Source organism: Grus americana, chromosome 2 (assembly GCF_028858705.1).
Source record: "Grus americana isolate bGruAme1 chromosome 2, bGruAme1.mat, whole genome shotgun sequence".
Taxonomy (NCBI): domain Eukaryota; kingdom Metazoa; phylum Chordata; class Aves; order Gruiformes; family Gruidae; genus Grus; species Grus americana.
Window position 1 is genome coordinate 123604100 of NC_072853.1, and position 16283 is coordinate 123620382.

Consider the following 16283-nt stretch of genomic DNA (forward strand, 5'->3'; position numbering starts at 1 on the left):
GGGTAATGGGTTTAAACTGCAAGAGGGTAGATTGAGATTAGATGTTAGAAATAAATTCTTTACTGTTAGATGGGTGAGGTACTGGAACAGGTTGCCCAGAGAGGTTGTGGAGGCCCCATCCCTGGAAGTGTTTAAGACCACGTTGGATGAGGCTTTGGGCAATGTGGTCTAGTGGAGGGTGTCCCTGCCCATGGCAAGGGGGGTTGGAACTAGATGATCTTTGAGGTCCCTTCCAACCCAAACCGTTCTATGATTCTATGATCTATGATAACCAGTAGCTCTGTAAGCAGTAGGATGACAAGACCTGGTATCTGAAATATCTCTTTTCTTTGCATTCTCTGATGCCTAATAAAGGGTGAGCTTTTCTTTCCATGGATAATTTCACATCTATGTGGATGTCCATCTTCATGAAATATGCAGGAACTTAATAGCTCTGTGGTCTCTATCCCATCACAGTCAAATTTCGATGAAATTGCTGAATGTTTGATATGTACAGTCAGGAAGGAATGACTGACATAAGCAGGCACACAGTGAATGCAGCACCATCACTGCAGCCAAGAAGGAAACAGACTGCCTTGCTCTTCTGACTTGTCTGTTTAACAGTGATGACAACAACATTGCTATTAATTGAGCATTATCACTTCCAGTCTTATTACAGGTAAGTAAGCTTTTGAAAGGGAAGCTCCTGAGGTGCAAGAAAGGTACTTCTGCATAGATACAGTAACATCAGAGAAGACCTACTCTTCCTGACCTCTGTACCCTATGCCGTGCAAAAGTGCCACCTCACTTCTCACCTGATCATCACAATATGATTGATGCAAAGCAGTCCGATTCTCATGTTGAGCAACATGCCAAATAAGCAGTGAAACTACAGTTTTAATTATCATCATGAATGTCTTTAAACCATCCATGTACAGTCTCTGCTCAGAAAGTCTTTATGAAACTAGCACTTGAGATGGCTCATTCAACCATGCTCAGCTCACTGGCCTGGGCACCAGGAATATAATTACTCACGTTAGGATTCTACCAATGTAACAGTAACAGTAATAGTATTCAGAAAGCCTAGAGTGGAGTCATGACACATAATGGGGTTTCAGAGCTGTTGTAAGTATTATATCATTAAGGGAGGTTTTCTTTATTTAGCCAAAGGAATTGCTACAGAAAGTGGCAAGGCTGAAGGGCAGTCCAGCAAATAATTCCTCCTTTAACAGTGAGACATCTAATTTCTTCAGTAATTACATATTTCTCTACGCCAGACAGGTATAAAGACATTCTGATCAGTGCTCTGCAGTCACAGAGTTGCTGTTTGTGGGACACTGACTCCAGAAATAACACTTTCTGTAATTACTTACGTGCTTAGTCTGACCCACCGGATTACAGCCAAGCAGAATAGTGGACACTCTTGCATTTAACACAGTATGGAATCTGGGCAATCACAAACACATCAACAATCCTTTTGCCGATTAGAAAAATATTCATCTAGGTGAAGAGAGGAAAAAGAAAATTATCTGTCCCCAAATGCTGGTTAAGCAGCAAAGCGTACAGGCAAAAAGTATATAGATTTTAAATGAACCTATCTTCTTATATGCAGAATACAAATAGCTGAGGTTCCACTTGGAGGTTATGACCCAGCCACTCAGCTCATCACAGTATGAAGATATGCAAGCGATGTCAATATTAACTGAAGAATTTATGCTGGATACAACTCCCTGCTGAATGGGTGCCTTTGAATTTTACCTCAAAGCCTCACTACAGCACCTAGTATGTGCCTGGTTTAGCTGAAGAACATTTTCTGTTGTTTTCAAATAGTGTAATTAATTACATATGAGGAATTAAGCAGATGAATGCAAAAGTACGTAAATCTCTGGGTCTCCTCTTCCCTACACAGCAATTTGTTGCACACATGAACCAATAATATCAACTTTCATGCAACTGTTCCCATAGATTACCTTGGATATGCCAGTGGGAAAATGTTCAGTGGTAAAGCCAGCATATATTTTAAAATGGTTGTATGCTTTGGTTATGGGAAGCTTTATAGTCAGTCCATTGCTCAATACAGTCAGCATGGCTGAAACAATAATGTTTCATCAACTGTAAAAGGTACTTTCATTGTTAGTTAGTAATACTGACTCAAAAAAACCCACGAAAAACATACAGTAACTGCAAATACACTCCTCAGGTTCAAAACTATATATACAAACTAGATAATATATTGGGTGATGTGCAGTGATCTGATGCTTATGGGTGAATCACCCAAGGAAGAAAAGACACAGCAAGTTATTCTGAGGCTCCACACTTTGTATGTCAGCCACCTTGACACTATTAAGCAGAGAGAGATGTAAGGCCTTAATGGATGACCACAGCACAAGAAATTGAACCCAGGAGCCAGTCACTGTTCAATGCCCAACAGCAAGATTAATTAGGATTCAGATTTGGATTCTAGTTTGCGATTGATCACTGTCACCATTCAAAGTTCAAGGCTGTCTTTACTTCTCCTAGGAGCTCCGCGGAAGATGATCCTCTGCTGTTTCTTCAGTCAGTCTGAATCCCAGAGAAGTTTCCTGTTACTGTGTTTTGTCTCCTTTCTTTCTTTTAAGGTCGATTTTCTGAAGCAATTTGCCATTTTTTTTGTCTGATTTCTGTCTAGCGCTATTTTCCCCACAAATCTACTGTTTTATTACATTCTGTCTATACGTTATCCCACCTCTACCGTTTCTAATCCTATGCCTTTTCTAGCTCTGATTTCCTCAACTTCCATTTCCTCTTTTCTTTTCTTTTGTAATTTTCTCATTTAGAAATCACATTTCATAATCCTTTTTGGCAGTGAGATGGAGATGTTGTGTACTTGCTGGTGTGCAGATGCTTTTCTCGTAAGTCCAACATCTTTTTCATCCAGCCACTAAAAGAAATTGATTCCAAAGGCAGATTTAGTGGTAGGTACATAGTTATATACTATCTAGTCAAAGCAAAGATATGCTTTATTTAGCAAATTTTAAAAGAAATTGAGACTGAATGTGCAGTCTACTATTTGATTAATTAATCCACTACTGCATCCGTATTTTTTGAATCTCAAATTCCAGCTAGCTAGTTAGTTTATTTCTTAAACTACTAGCAGTGGCAGTTTAAAAAAGAGTCATAAATGAAAGGGAATAAAACAGAATATGAACCTAACACAGGAGATCCCTCATGGAACCTTAAAACTGATTAATGCCACCTTCTGTAACGTTCAGATCAGATGTGATCATCTAGAAAGTCGGTCTTTCAGAATAAATGTCAAGCAGCATGATTACCAGAAAACCAGCAAACGGTACAGATGACTTCCAAGCTTTGCAAAGCTCCGTGTGAGAGATCCTCATCCCTCCTATGACTGTCCTTTGACAGAAACTGAAGGAGCACAAAATGTGCCAGAGGGAAACACTGATTTCACGCAATCAATAATTTTGATTTTCATGCTGTCACAATTCAGTAGTAAATTAGGAATCAGAGGATCTACCAAGAAATGCCAGATGGTCCATTATGAAATACACCAGCTGTCCTTTTTCCTCCAATGTCTCATTTTAAACTGGTGGAAAATGAAGTTACTTTCATCTACCCTGTACAGCTCTGTAATAAAAACAGACACCAAAATAAAGGTTGAGATATCCAGCTACTCACTGGATTCACCTAGTCTACCATCATGACGCCATGTAGTGTAATAACTCAGCTTCTTCACAAAACAGATCACATATTTCCACTGAGGTACCTCTGCTCTCAACGCCATACTGGCTCTTGTCTAACGGAGTTCATAGCGTCAGAGTAGACAAGCAGACAAACAGCTGCTAGTATAAACTGGATCAACACCTATACAGCTGAGTGACCAAGGACATGAGTCGAATGCATACACTGTACCTCAACCCTAACAAGGGTTAGCTTGATTCTCATAGAATAGCACAATTCTCATTAGATGTCATGTCAAAAGTGGATCCTGCATTAAGTGCCTGGGAATGGAAAGCAAAGGCGGTTTTAGAGGGACATACATGAATGGCTTGAGACAAAACTCCTTAGTTCAACAGCTTAGCAACACACCTATTTCCAAAACACCCATGTATTTGAACAGAAGGCAGGGGGTAAAGAAGTTACTTAAAAATTGTATCTATGTTTACTATCTTTGGGTGCTACTTTTGCAAAACCAATAGCTCAGAACTGTTAATAAATAAATCCTTGGGGTTATAAAAGGATAGTTTCTTAGACATACTGGATTAAAACTCTTCCCTGTTTCATTTTAGTTGTATTACTTAAGGGATTAATTTGGCGCATTTTAAGAATGTAACAGACTACACGTATTCTTCAGAGCTCAGTCTCAGTTATTACAGTGCAGCCAAACTCTTTCCACTATGGTTTGCTAGAGATAACAAATCTATCCCTCAGCCAAGCATGAAGATGTAAGCAGTGCAAAAAGAAGTGGTCTAGGGGGACATTTTTCACATTGCCTCACAAAAAAACCAATTAATTTTCAAGTTCTTTTCAGTTCCTTAGCTAAAAAAGAAAATTTAACTCCTGTTGCTAGGTGAGTGTTTTAGCAAAGCCTAAAATACAGCCCAGTAAAAAATTTATATGATTTGCTCCCCTATGTAGCAAGTTTATGTGTTTATAAATTTCAATCCTTCAAAAACTTTTGAAAGGTTACTCAAATGTATCACTGTTAGATCTGCAGCCGCAATTTCACCACACTGGTAATACAAACTACATTAGTTGGGGGGCTGAGTGCACACACTTACTCCCCTGAGAGAAGAAAGAAATAATAACTTCATGGACTTCACATAAATGTAGTCACACAAGTTCCTCTTTCCCTCTTGGAAATTGCCAGGCATCTCTGAGTGTACTGGTTATTCTGGGAAAAAAAATGTTTTTACGCACCAGGATTCCCTTTTTACTTTCAGATACTCGGTACCTCATATTTCTATTACTGTGTTTAAGTGTCTAGGATGAACAAGAAACCAGTGAAACAGATCAGCAAAAGTTGAATTAGTTCTAAAATTTAGATACGGCATTGAGATAGAGGACTTACAGAACCCAAGAGAAACAAGCATTTGCCTTTATTTCCAAAAAAGATATAATTTTAAAATGAAATTTGAACATTTCCTTGTAGTATTACAAATTCAAATGTTGCTGGAATGTGAAAATAGTTCATTTTTCCCTTTAAGCTGTTTATACGATTTTTAAAGTTATTTCCACTTTAATAACCTACAGTTTTAGTAAGCACTTGACAAAATTTCTTTAATATGTCTATGTATTAAGATTCTCTCTGAAGTATTTTTTAAAAATAATCTACTTTGCAAGACAATGTTTATACTACCTCTTTTTAGCAGTATTGTAAACTGAATGCAATCTGTTTTTTAACATAATCCACAGTTGCTTCAGAATGTCCTTTCTCAGGCTCTAGCCCTTTTTTCAAAGGACTTTCATGAAGAATGTCTGTAATTAGTATTCACTTCAATTACATTTTTTATGAATTTCATAAAAATCTGGTCTGGGTAGAGTTCTCATCATTGTAAATAACTCGCTAAATACTCAAATCTTAAAAATGGTACCGGAGAGCAGTAAGATAATTCATGCACCATTCTTCCAGATTTCCTTTACTTCTTTTCCGCATATCTTTTTCTTTCTTGTCTTGCTATCAAACTTAAAGGACTATGTTGCACTCTGGAGAAGGTTATATTTGAACTGGAGAACGTTAAACTTTGCCAGAGCTGAATGTTTTATGTAATACAAGCCTTGCAGAGAACACTGAGGATGATAAACTCTGTAGTTAACTCCCTTTTATTGGGTCCTTTCTGTCCCAAGGACCTGAAGCACAGGTCCTGTGCTGAAGCTGGAGGAGAAACTGCCCAAGAAATCTCTTTTTTCAGCTCTGACTAGCTTTAGTTAGCCACTCACTGACTTTTTTGTTGTACTTAAGCATGTACATGCAACCTAAGATGACAAGCAAAAGACAGTGAATGGCTTCCCAGCCTGCCTGTTATTTACTCATCTATGGAGACCTTTTGCTGAAAATCCAGTGTTCTCTGTCTTTATTTGGATAGTGATGTATTATCCTTACCTATAGATGGAGAAACAGAGATAAAGTGAGTAACATGAGCTGAAGTCACATAGTGAGCCAATGTCAGTTGGTAAAATATGCCTTTACTCTTCAACTACTCTTTTACATCCACAGTACTGCACTTCTAGAAAGTAGTGACAGAAGAAGCTCTATTTCTGTGCACGGGTCTCAAACTAGGACACATGAAACATGAACACAGCCAAGTACTAAGTCAGGATGAAATGAATACGGCACTTCATCTCTCAGGGGCCACCTGCAAACAGAAAGGGACTCCTTGTAGGATACAGTTATTTATCAACCACGTGCGATTTTACATTAAAGTATCACATGATTAAGTTTAATCATTTATGATTTTCATAGCATTTGCCATTTAGATGCAATCTTTGTACAACATTGTTTTTGTGACCTAACTTCTACGTGTTCACATTAACGTGCAGTGAATGGTCCTGAAGCTTCGGTGCCCTCCATTTGTGTTGAAGCTAACACCACATTTGAAGCCCAAGCACCAACTTTGGATGTTTTCTGACTATATCAACTATTTGAGCTATTATTTTCCTAACTCCAGTCCTGAGAAACTGTGTTGTTTCAAATACAAAGTTTACATAAGCTATGCTTATGGAAAGAAGCGTATTGCCCCTCAATTTTGGAGAGTCTCTGAAGTGCTGTGGACAAAGGAGCCAATGCTGCTTCAGTGAGGTGGGTGGAATGCCTAAACTGTGGAGCTGGGCAGTCTGGGGTTTTTTCTACCTGACTCTCAGCTCTGGGCAAGCTGAACCTTTGCCGCCATTTGGCACTTCGGAAGGTATGATTGTTCCACGCAGGACCCTGGTATCTCTGGTCGCCCCTGAGCCCATGGCTGTGGCTGTGGTCGGGCCTGGCGGCCTCTCACCCCACGGCTGCTGCAGCACGGGGCTTTGGACAACAAGGGAGCAGCACGACGGCTCCCCAGCAAAAAAACATGAAACCACCACCCGGCCGAGCTCTGCCGCCCAGAGAAGCGGCGTTTGCCACCCCCGTGCTCGGCCCCCCCTCAGGAGAGGAGTTTCCGCCACGAAGCCGTTGACCCGGCAAAAACACGAGCACAACAAGGCAGCAGCCCCTCTCCCCTGCCCACGAGTTGCCAGCACGCCTGTCCGCGCAAGACTCCGCCACGGAGCGTCCCTCGCGGTGCCTCCCTCACACCGCCTTCCTCCCGCCGCCTCCCGCCCTGCGCCTGCGCCGGCCGCGCCGCCATTACCTCCGGCGGCAAGCGCCCACCTCACTGCGAGTGGTGCGTTGCGGGCAGGTGGCGCTGGCGGGGCTTAGGCGAAGCGTTGAGGAGTGGATCGGTGAACGACAGACGGGGCGAGGGGAGAGGGTGGGTGGCGCGGGGGTGGGTTGGGCGGCTGCTGTGGCCGCGGGGGGCGGTGGGCTGCGTGGCAGGGGCGGTCGCGGCAGCCGCGGCGCAGTCCCTGAGTCGGGGAAGGTGCGAAGCTGCTTCCTCCTTCCACCTCTGCGGTGAGGGGCTGCTCTGGGCTGGGAGGGGTAGTGGTGGTGGCTCGCTGGTGGCCGTGGGCTTTACCCAGGCGGCCTGGGCTTTCTGTCAGGCTGGGCCTCTGAGGCGGTGGCCTTAGGGAGGTTGTGCTCCCCACCTGGTTGGGCCTGTGCCTGACTTGGGTGCTGGGCTGGCTTGAGTGCTGTTAATGGTGCACTGGTGAGTGGATTTTGTGGATTTTGTTGCTGTCTCTAGGCTCCTGTGATGCCACAGTTAAGGTCAGGGAAAGTGGTAACTGTCAGTGAGGTGAAGTCGGCTAGCAGGATGGTCACCAGCCCAAGCTCTCTGGGTGTGGGGCTGGGACATGAGTCAGGGAAGAAATTGGTAGTCAGGCAGAGTCCTCACCTGGCACCAAAGAGAAAACCTGAACAGCCCTTATCTTCATGTCTGCAACCTGCCGTGCTCTCCAGCATTTCATCTGAGCAATTTGCTCCTCTTGTGCCCATGCAGAAGGAGCAAGGTGAGAGTAGCCAGAGACTCCCAGGTAAAAAAACTAAGGGGATACAGTGCAGGAGGCCTGTCAGAAGCAAGAAGGGTGTAGCTCTGCCAATTTCAGACACCACTGTATGTGAAGATTGGCAGGCAGCGACCATGGCTGCAGCAACGTGCTGGGAAGAGACTGTAAGGAGAGGGACAGAACAAGGGCAACAGCTATTTTTCTCAGGAACTACTTTGCAAAATAAATTCTCAGCAGGGATTGAAAGGAAAGAACATAGCTCAGAAGGACTGAACCTCTCAGGTTTCCAGGAGAGTTCAGGGAGCTCAGGAAAAAAAGGCAAATACTCCTTTATGGAAATAAAATTACAAATCCCATCCTTAGAGGAGGAAATTGGGAGCACAGAGACACATGGCATTTCCTGTTTGCCAGAACCAGAGGCGCTGCAACCCAGAAAGGGCATATGTAGTACTGAAATGAAAAGTACTGGCTCCATAATGCAGATGCAAATCCCAGATCTTACTAAGAATTCAGGGATTCAGGAATCCTTGTCTGAACCAAAACCTCAGGAAGAGGTAGATACACCAGAGAAGTTGGATAGGTGTTCTTTAATTGGATCGAGAAAGCCAGGAACACAGGAGAAAGGAAAGAGGTGCTTGAGCAAGAAAGGCGGGACACCTTTGATGAAGCCAAAACTAGAAGGTCGCCGAGAGGGGGGTAGATCTGCCTTGCTAGAACTGCATACACAGTGTCCAGAGTCCAAGAAAGGAGCTGTGAGTCTGCGGAAGAGGGGCAGAAATGCACTGGTGTCACAGCAGCTACAGGGTCTGAGAAGCCAAGAACAACCAACAACCAGAGGAAAGGTGCACAAGCATTGCAGGAAAGAAGAGCAGCAGAGCTCAAACCCTCAGAAAGGAGCAGACAGCCTGGAGGAAAGTGGTAAGCACTTGTGCCCCATTGTAGAAGTACAGGTGCAGAATTTGAGCTCCCAGGACAAGGGACTGGTAAGACCCTGTTAGAAAGCAAAAAAACAGGAGATAATTTTTCTTTTGCAGATGTGTCTGTGTGTGACAAAGTCATGGGGGCAGGAAAAAGTGGCCTATACCCTATCTCAAAGTGACTCTTAGTGGGTGGTTGCTACCTTAGCTCAAGAAGTGTAGAGAGAAGTATTAGGGTCTGCTTACAATTCTGTGAAACCAGTCTTAGAGGAAAACAGATTTTTAGGGAGAGGCTTTTCTTGAAGGAGAAAAGCAGTTCTTTTGCACAAAGGAGAGACCAGATAGACTTTTGGGGGTGGGGGGAAGAGGGGATATCAGCAGTGAAGGCCCCAAGTAAGAAATTTCTTTTTTCCCCTCAAAAACAATTGTTCATTTAGGTGTAGAAGGTCAGGCACAAGCAGGAAAGGAGGCAGTAGTTTCAGCAAAGCCAAAATGAAAGATAGTCAATTCTTCATTCACCTCTATATTATTTGATTATTTTTTAATATGTATCATGCTGTCTTGTTTTAGTGCTTGCCTTTATAGGATGCTGGGTTTTGTTTTCAGACCTTTTGCTTTTTAGTTGTTATTCTCTGCAAAATCCTAAAAGATGTAGAAACAAAGATTGCATTTTGGTGTTTTAAGAGTGTTGTATCAAACTGGAACAATTTTGAAAGAGGATTTTTAAGTGTCTTTTTTTTCAGGACAGTTGCCTAAAATACAGTCTTTTTACTTTCAAAGTGGATACATTCAAATAACAAATATTTGCTGTATATTATTAGTAGCAAATATTTTATCTAGAAACCATATTCTGAAAAACTGAGGTATTAAAATTGCATCTTACATCCTTTGAAAACTAAGATCTAAAAATAACAACATTCTACTAGTACATTCTTGAGTCCATTCTCCAGATGAAATTTTCAGATGTACAGTTTTTTACATCATCTGTATTTGCTCTTAAATAAAAAGTAATACTTTATAAAAATGCAAGTCCTGCAGTTTTCCTGGATCTTCTTGAACCATCTGATGGATTTGATTGGACTGTATATCTGAAATATATCACTATATTCTTATAAACAAGCTTTCCTATTACAGAGTATCTACTGTGTAAACAAAAGATTTTAAGGCTGAGTGTGCATATAGTATATGTATTTTCTTGCCAGACTTGCTCTAATTTAGTTTGCACCTATGTTTTAAATATACAATTTCCAAAGTCCTTTTGACACCTTCAGGTTCTGTTCAGCTTCGTGTTTTCTGAAGACAAAACATCATTTGTTACTGTATGTCTGAAAATGGTAAAATTTTACAGAAATGTTTTAGTCTTACACAGTGTCATGTTCTTTAGCAGCCTTGAATGTTCTTTGTTCTCTTTATAAAATATTGCAATAGGGTAGTCTTTTTCCCTTAGTGTCTTTAATGACACTTCTTTGTTTTTATTCAGCAAAGGAAACATGGAAAGCAATTGAGCAAGTCTGCAGTACACAGGCTGTGAAAAAGCTTAAGACAAATCGAAACAGATCAGAAGATTCCAAGGAAAAGGAACCTCACTACTCTAAATCTCCTACAGTTGCTACATTAGGTGGGACTCAAAGCAAGACCTTTCTACGCCATCCTGTAACAAAAAAGTCTGGTGTGCAGTATAAAAAAAGGAAACCCAGAGTTGATCGAATCAAGCGTTTGCAAAGTTTTAGTGTGACTGCCGCTGAAAAAGTGAGAAACATATCCGCAAAATGTGATGCTGAACATTGCAGCAACGCCCTAAGCCATTGTAATGGCTTGCTCTGTGCAACAGAAAAGAATCCATTTGTGAGGTTAGAGGCCTGTAGTTACATCAATACATTTGTGAAGTCTTCAGCTAGTGGAACTTCCAGCAGTTACAAATTAAGTGGATTCTTCCATGTAGCCCAGAATAAAAGAAAGCACATTTTTCTCGATGGTACTGTAGAACAGAGTGATATGAATTGCAGCACTAGTAGAATGCAAAATGAGAGATCACCCGTAAAAGGTGGTTTGTTTAATAGAGAAGAAAAAAATCAAAATAGAGAAGGCTGTTTTTCATGCTGTCAGAGTGAAAACAGTAAGTGTTTAAGGGGAAAAAAGTGGAATATTGGTAGAAAGCCTAGAAAAAAGATGAAAATCACTGAGAAATCGGCAGTGCAGAATATTTTCACAAACATGGCTAATGAATGTAGTGAGAGTGAGTTACAAACAGAAGCAGCAGTTGCCATGTCAAGCTCCTTTGCAGTCCTAGGACTAAATCATAAAGAAATTACTCTGTCAGCGTCATGTGATCATACACCAAATCTTCATATAGGAAAAAATACTCATGAAGCAGAAAATGCATCAGTCTGGAGAAAGAATAGTACCAAATTACTTGCATTTGAAGATGGCTTTAAGAAGACATCTGAGCTCTCTGTAGTAGCAAAAGGAGAAAATTCAAACAGTGTGGCACATCATTCTGCTGCCTCAGGTAGCCCGAGAGTGCTGGCTCAGGTCCATGATGTTTCTAGTTGTCACAAAAGCAAGACAGATGAAAAATTGAACAAAGTTAATAAGAAATTGCAGCAGTTTACCTGTCAAAGAACAGTACCTATGACTGGTAAAAATGTTTGGCCTTTTGAATCTTGTGCCAGGACTTCTGAATGGGTTCATAAAAATTATAGGTCCATCTCACAAGGAAAAAGACATTTGAGGGTTGCACTTGAGGAATCCTCTGATAAAAGCAGTGTTAAAGCTGTAGGAAACAGTGCTGTGACTGGGAATTTGAAACAGTTGGATATGTCATTGGCAGAAATTAACAAAGAATCTGCACATAAAATAATAGGTCCAAATACTAAATGTCTGACTTCACTTGAAACACCAGAATTCTCTTCTGTGGATATTTATAAGACACTGAAAATGAACAATGAAAATGTGAAATCACCAGTTAGTATGGATAGAAGTGCCATGGCTTTTAGCCATGATGATGTGCAAGAAGTTAAAGCAACCTTCAATTTTACAACAAAACAAAAAAATAAAGGAGCTGTAACAAAAAGAAACCGGACTGTGACAGTCCAGAATGGTACATCTGCAGGTAACAAAACCAGAATAAACTTCAGCCATAAAGCATCAGTAGTGAACCAGACATTTTCTGATGTAAAGCTAATGAAAGTATTGAACACTGGAAACCTGACAAAATTCAAAATTCCTTTATGCAGAAACAAACCTGAATCCAGGAAGTTGAAATCTGTCCATTCTTTTGAAAGAAAAACCTGTAGTCCACTAGAGCTTCTTGACAGCGCTCGTGTTTCAAGAAGACCAAAAACAGGTGAAGAGACTTCTTTGGTAAATTCTAAGCAGCAGCCTCTTCCCGTCACGAGTGATGCTACATCTGCAGCCTCCATGAAGAAAAAAGTAGTTGAGATCAACAGTAAGGATTTGAAGCATGATAGCCCTGAAATCCTTTCAAATGAGATGTCTGTACTCCCTGAACATTTTTCTTTATATCCACATCCTTTTCTTGACAGACAACTAGAGTCATCCGTGCCTGATTTCTGTGGTGCTGAATGTGTACTAAAACCTAATTTTCGTGATCATTCTTGGAATGCAGTTGACCACCCCGTTGCATTAGAAATAAATGATGATAGCAAATCAAGAGGGAATCTTTCACAACACAAAAGTAAAAATTTTCCAAATATTCTTGAAGCTTATGAAGAAGATGTTCTTGTCATTGATGTGATTCAGGATGACCCTGACCTTTTTGGAATCAATAATGAAGAGGAGCTTGCACTTGCAGACTGTGAAAATTGTCCTGTGAAGGCGTCCTTCACTAACATCTGCACTAAAGATGAAAAGGAAGACCTTAAGCCTGAGTATCCTGTTATCTCAGAAGACAGAGATTCAGTAGATGATAATTTTAGGTATGCATATCATTGTTTTTATTACAGTAATCCTACGTACTTTGTTCTCATATCAGTATACTTTGGCGGTAGTGGTCAGGCTTCCTTAAAGATTTTCTCTAATTTCTGGGTTGATTTTTAAGTGTCACAATTTGATTGAGTTTTGACAGTATTCTGAATGCAAATAAATCAATTTGTTCTTCATAAGAACTAGGATAAACTCTGAATCAAAAGGAAGATGTAGTCCTAAAGAATTGGTTTAGACAAAGTGAAGTGAAAAATGAAGGTATAAACAAAGTTGATTATTAAGAGTAATATTGTTAATAAGTAACGATATTTTTAAATATCTGACTTGATTTGAGATAGCAGATATCCCTTTGAGGGTAGTTTTTTAAATTGTAAAGTGGTGTAATACTTAGAAATATTTTTTACTTTCTAGATGTAGCTCATTCTTTTGCTGAATCTGTATGAGTAAATGGTTGTCATTACAGTAGTATTCAATTCTGCAATTCTCCTTCCCTGCTTTTCTCCTATCCACAGACGTGAATAGTTTCCAGATCTGTAATTTGGCTAATACATTATAGATGTTTATGATCCTGCATCTTCATTCAGCAAGGTCCTGGTGTGAATTACAAGACATTAATGCTTTTCTGGGTTTTGAGATGATATTAAAAATCACTAAAAGGGAAAGAGAAGTTTAAAGTAGAAACAAACTTTTGTAAAAGAGGTGGTAGACCTTTGTGGTATAGATTAACTCATCAAGTGTCTAGTCTGTTTTCTCTCTAAGCTTTGATACTTGTGTTTCATAAATGAGTTTTAAGATGAAATTTTTCATCTTATGAAGGAAAACATAAAGCTTAGATAGAAATAATACAAGATTTTCCTTTGAAGATTAGTGGTTTTTATTGGGAGGGGTGTTTTAATTTTCTTCCTCTGCTCTTTCTGGATGGCTTTATGTTATCCCTATTTTAAATTATTTATTTTTAACATTGTACCGTCTTATAACTGCATTCATTTTTTTTTTTACTCTTTGCTCTCTTCATCCTTTCCTCTTCATTAAACCCATGTGCAAAACAGGAAAAGTATCTTCTTTGTGGTGCTGAATGGTTTTTTAGACATGAGAATATAAAACTTTCAGATGTTAATAGAATAAAAGTTCTGCCGAAACAAGCCTCTGAACAACAGGGCAAGGCTTTAGTAGGAGCATCCAACTTCTTAAGCAGTAGCTAGGCAGTATCATAGTAAATTTATTAGAATGAGAATTTGTTTTGTGTACAGTGTATTTTATATCTTATATACACTGTGTAGCAGAATGAGTATTCACTATATATTACCCCAGGGTAATAATGGCTGTTCAGAGAAGGTTTCCAGCTGTGTCCAGGCAGCTGTTGCACAAAATGGAACTTCATGAGTGTAAAGTTTGCTATTTATATAAATACAAACTGAAAATTTTATTGGATCTTGTAAGAACTTTGTAGGGAGAGCAAATATTCCCTTTAATTAGTAATGACATGGAGTTAGAGTACCATTATCATAACCATTAGATAGATGAAACTGAACTTGTTTGAAGTCTTATTTCAACTTTCTTCATGGTATCTGCAGAATTTGCTTACCATCAGCCAAGGAAAATAAAAATGCACAGTTCTTATTTCTTAGAATTTCCTGTTAATTTGCTAAAAAAGCAGGCAAAACCATCTATTTTTGCTTTTTACCTTCCATAATTTGATGCAAACATGATTAGAAGGTGGCTAATCATAGTCGGTAACAGCCAGGATATATTAATGAACTGAATATGAGAATATTAAAATAAAGCAACAGATCTTACCACAGTTTTATCCAGTAGCTTGTGATATCACCAGATAATATTAAGAACGACCAGTTCATGCTGTTGTTTTTTATTTTGTTAGTATTTACCAGGTACAACTGGGACTTCAACCTTGGCCAACAAAAAAAAGTGATTATGCTGGTAGAGTTATATCTCTGAATATGTTTTCTTGTTTGGCTTCTTATTTTATGCATACTCAGTTTTGCTTCGTTGCAATACTGGTTTGTAATGCCACTTCAATCTGTCAACGTAGAACAGTGAGTCAGAACTGAGCTATTGTAAACCATCTCTAACTTGTATAAATATTAGTTTATATGCATGTTTTGTTTAACATTTGCTTAATGTTAGCCATTACACTCTAGATGAATGTAATGTAGGTGATTTTAGGTAGAAGAGCAACACAAGTACTTAATGGCCGCACATGGTGGTTGCGGCTGAATGCTTCCTTTAACTGTATTAGTACATAGCTTTTGTTATGATTTCCTTTCAGATTAACAAGAGCAGGCAGATGGTGATAGGAAGAATCTGGATCTTTGCTAAAATTGTTTTAGTGCATGTACGCATGGGGATGGACTTCAGTACATTACTTCTTGTGTACTGATATTTTAGTTGGGCATTGGTATGTAGCAGTAAGAATTCTGCTAGAAGCAAGTTATTCTGAAAGTAGAGCTGGGTTGTTGAAAAGCTGTTTTAAAATGTGTTGAGTGTTACTTACAAGTTTAATAGCATTTAAGTTGTAATTGTAAAGGAAACGATTGGTGCCTTAATTTGTGGTGATCTTCCAACCACAAAAATCTGAGATCTAGCAGCTTGTCAAAATGACAGTTGCTATAATGAAGTAATACTTTTTATTCAAGTTTCATTGTGAAACCAAAGCACTGAAACTGTGTGAAGGATGTACCTGGTTGATTCAGTAACTGACGTGTTCAGTGGCAACTATTAGCCACTGTGGATGTGTGACTATTAGTGTGGATCCATTTTGTTTGAGCTTTGAATTTAAACACTAAGGCATGTTTAGCCAATGACACTTTTCATCTTTGTGACCCTAAAAGCCAGAGGTTTTTTTTTCTAGTTCTGAAAATTCAAAGATAATAATTTTTGGCTTCCAAATTTCAGATAATGAGAGCACGTGTCCTTCAAGAGTAGAACATGCTAGTCACAGCAGTAACTGACATCCAAAATTCAAATAAAGCTTGTTTCTTTTTTCTTTTTTTAAGCAAACTAACAAAGCATCCAACAACCAAAGAGGCACCTAACATTGCTACGCATCTCTGACTTAAAGTTTCCTTACTACTGTAATTGTGCTTGTGCATGTGCCTGGAACCGATGTCTCTGAAGAAGTAGGTTTAAGTAGGACAAGCAGATCCTGTCTCTTAATCCAGGAGGATTCAGAAAGGGCTGTGTGTATGTCCTGAATGGTTTGATTCAGGTAGCATGCTCTGACCTTTAGGATAAGTAGGACTGTTTATTCCTCTGGTAGTCGCGTTGTAAGAAGAGAAGAGGGAGTGCTGGTCACTTCCAGGCATTAGTTGCCAGTCATCAGGAAAGGATTCT

General features: G+C 39.7%; 1 protein-coding gene across 1 annotated transcript in view; it reads left to right on the plus strand.

Annotated features, from left to right (window-relative positions):
• The first annotated feature begins 7622 nt into the window (after positions 1 to 7622).
• TOPAZ1 (testis and ovary specific TOPAZ 1) overlaps positions 7623 to 16283 on the plus strand; it is a 41865-nt gene continuing 33204 nt past the window's right edge. Inside the window, exons 1-2 of the mRNA XM_054818468.1 lie at positions 7623 to 8988; positions 10468 to 12925. Coding sequence (XP_054674443.1) covers positions 7818 to 8988; positions 10468 to 12925 — 3629 coding nt within the window. The 5' untranslated portion in view covers positions 7623 to 7817. The remainder of the gene's footprint in view (positions 8989 to 10467; positions 12926 to 16283) is intronic.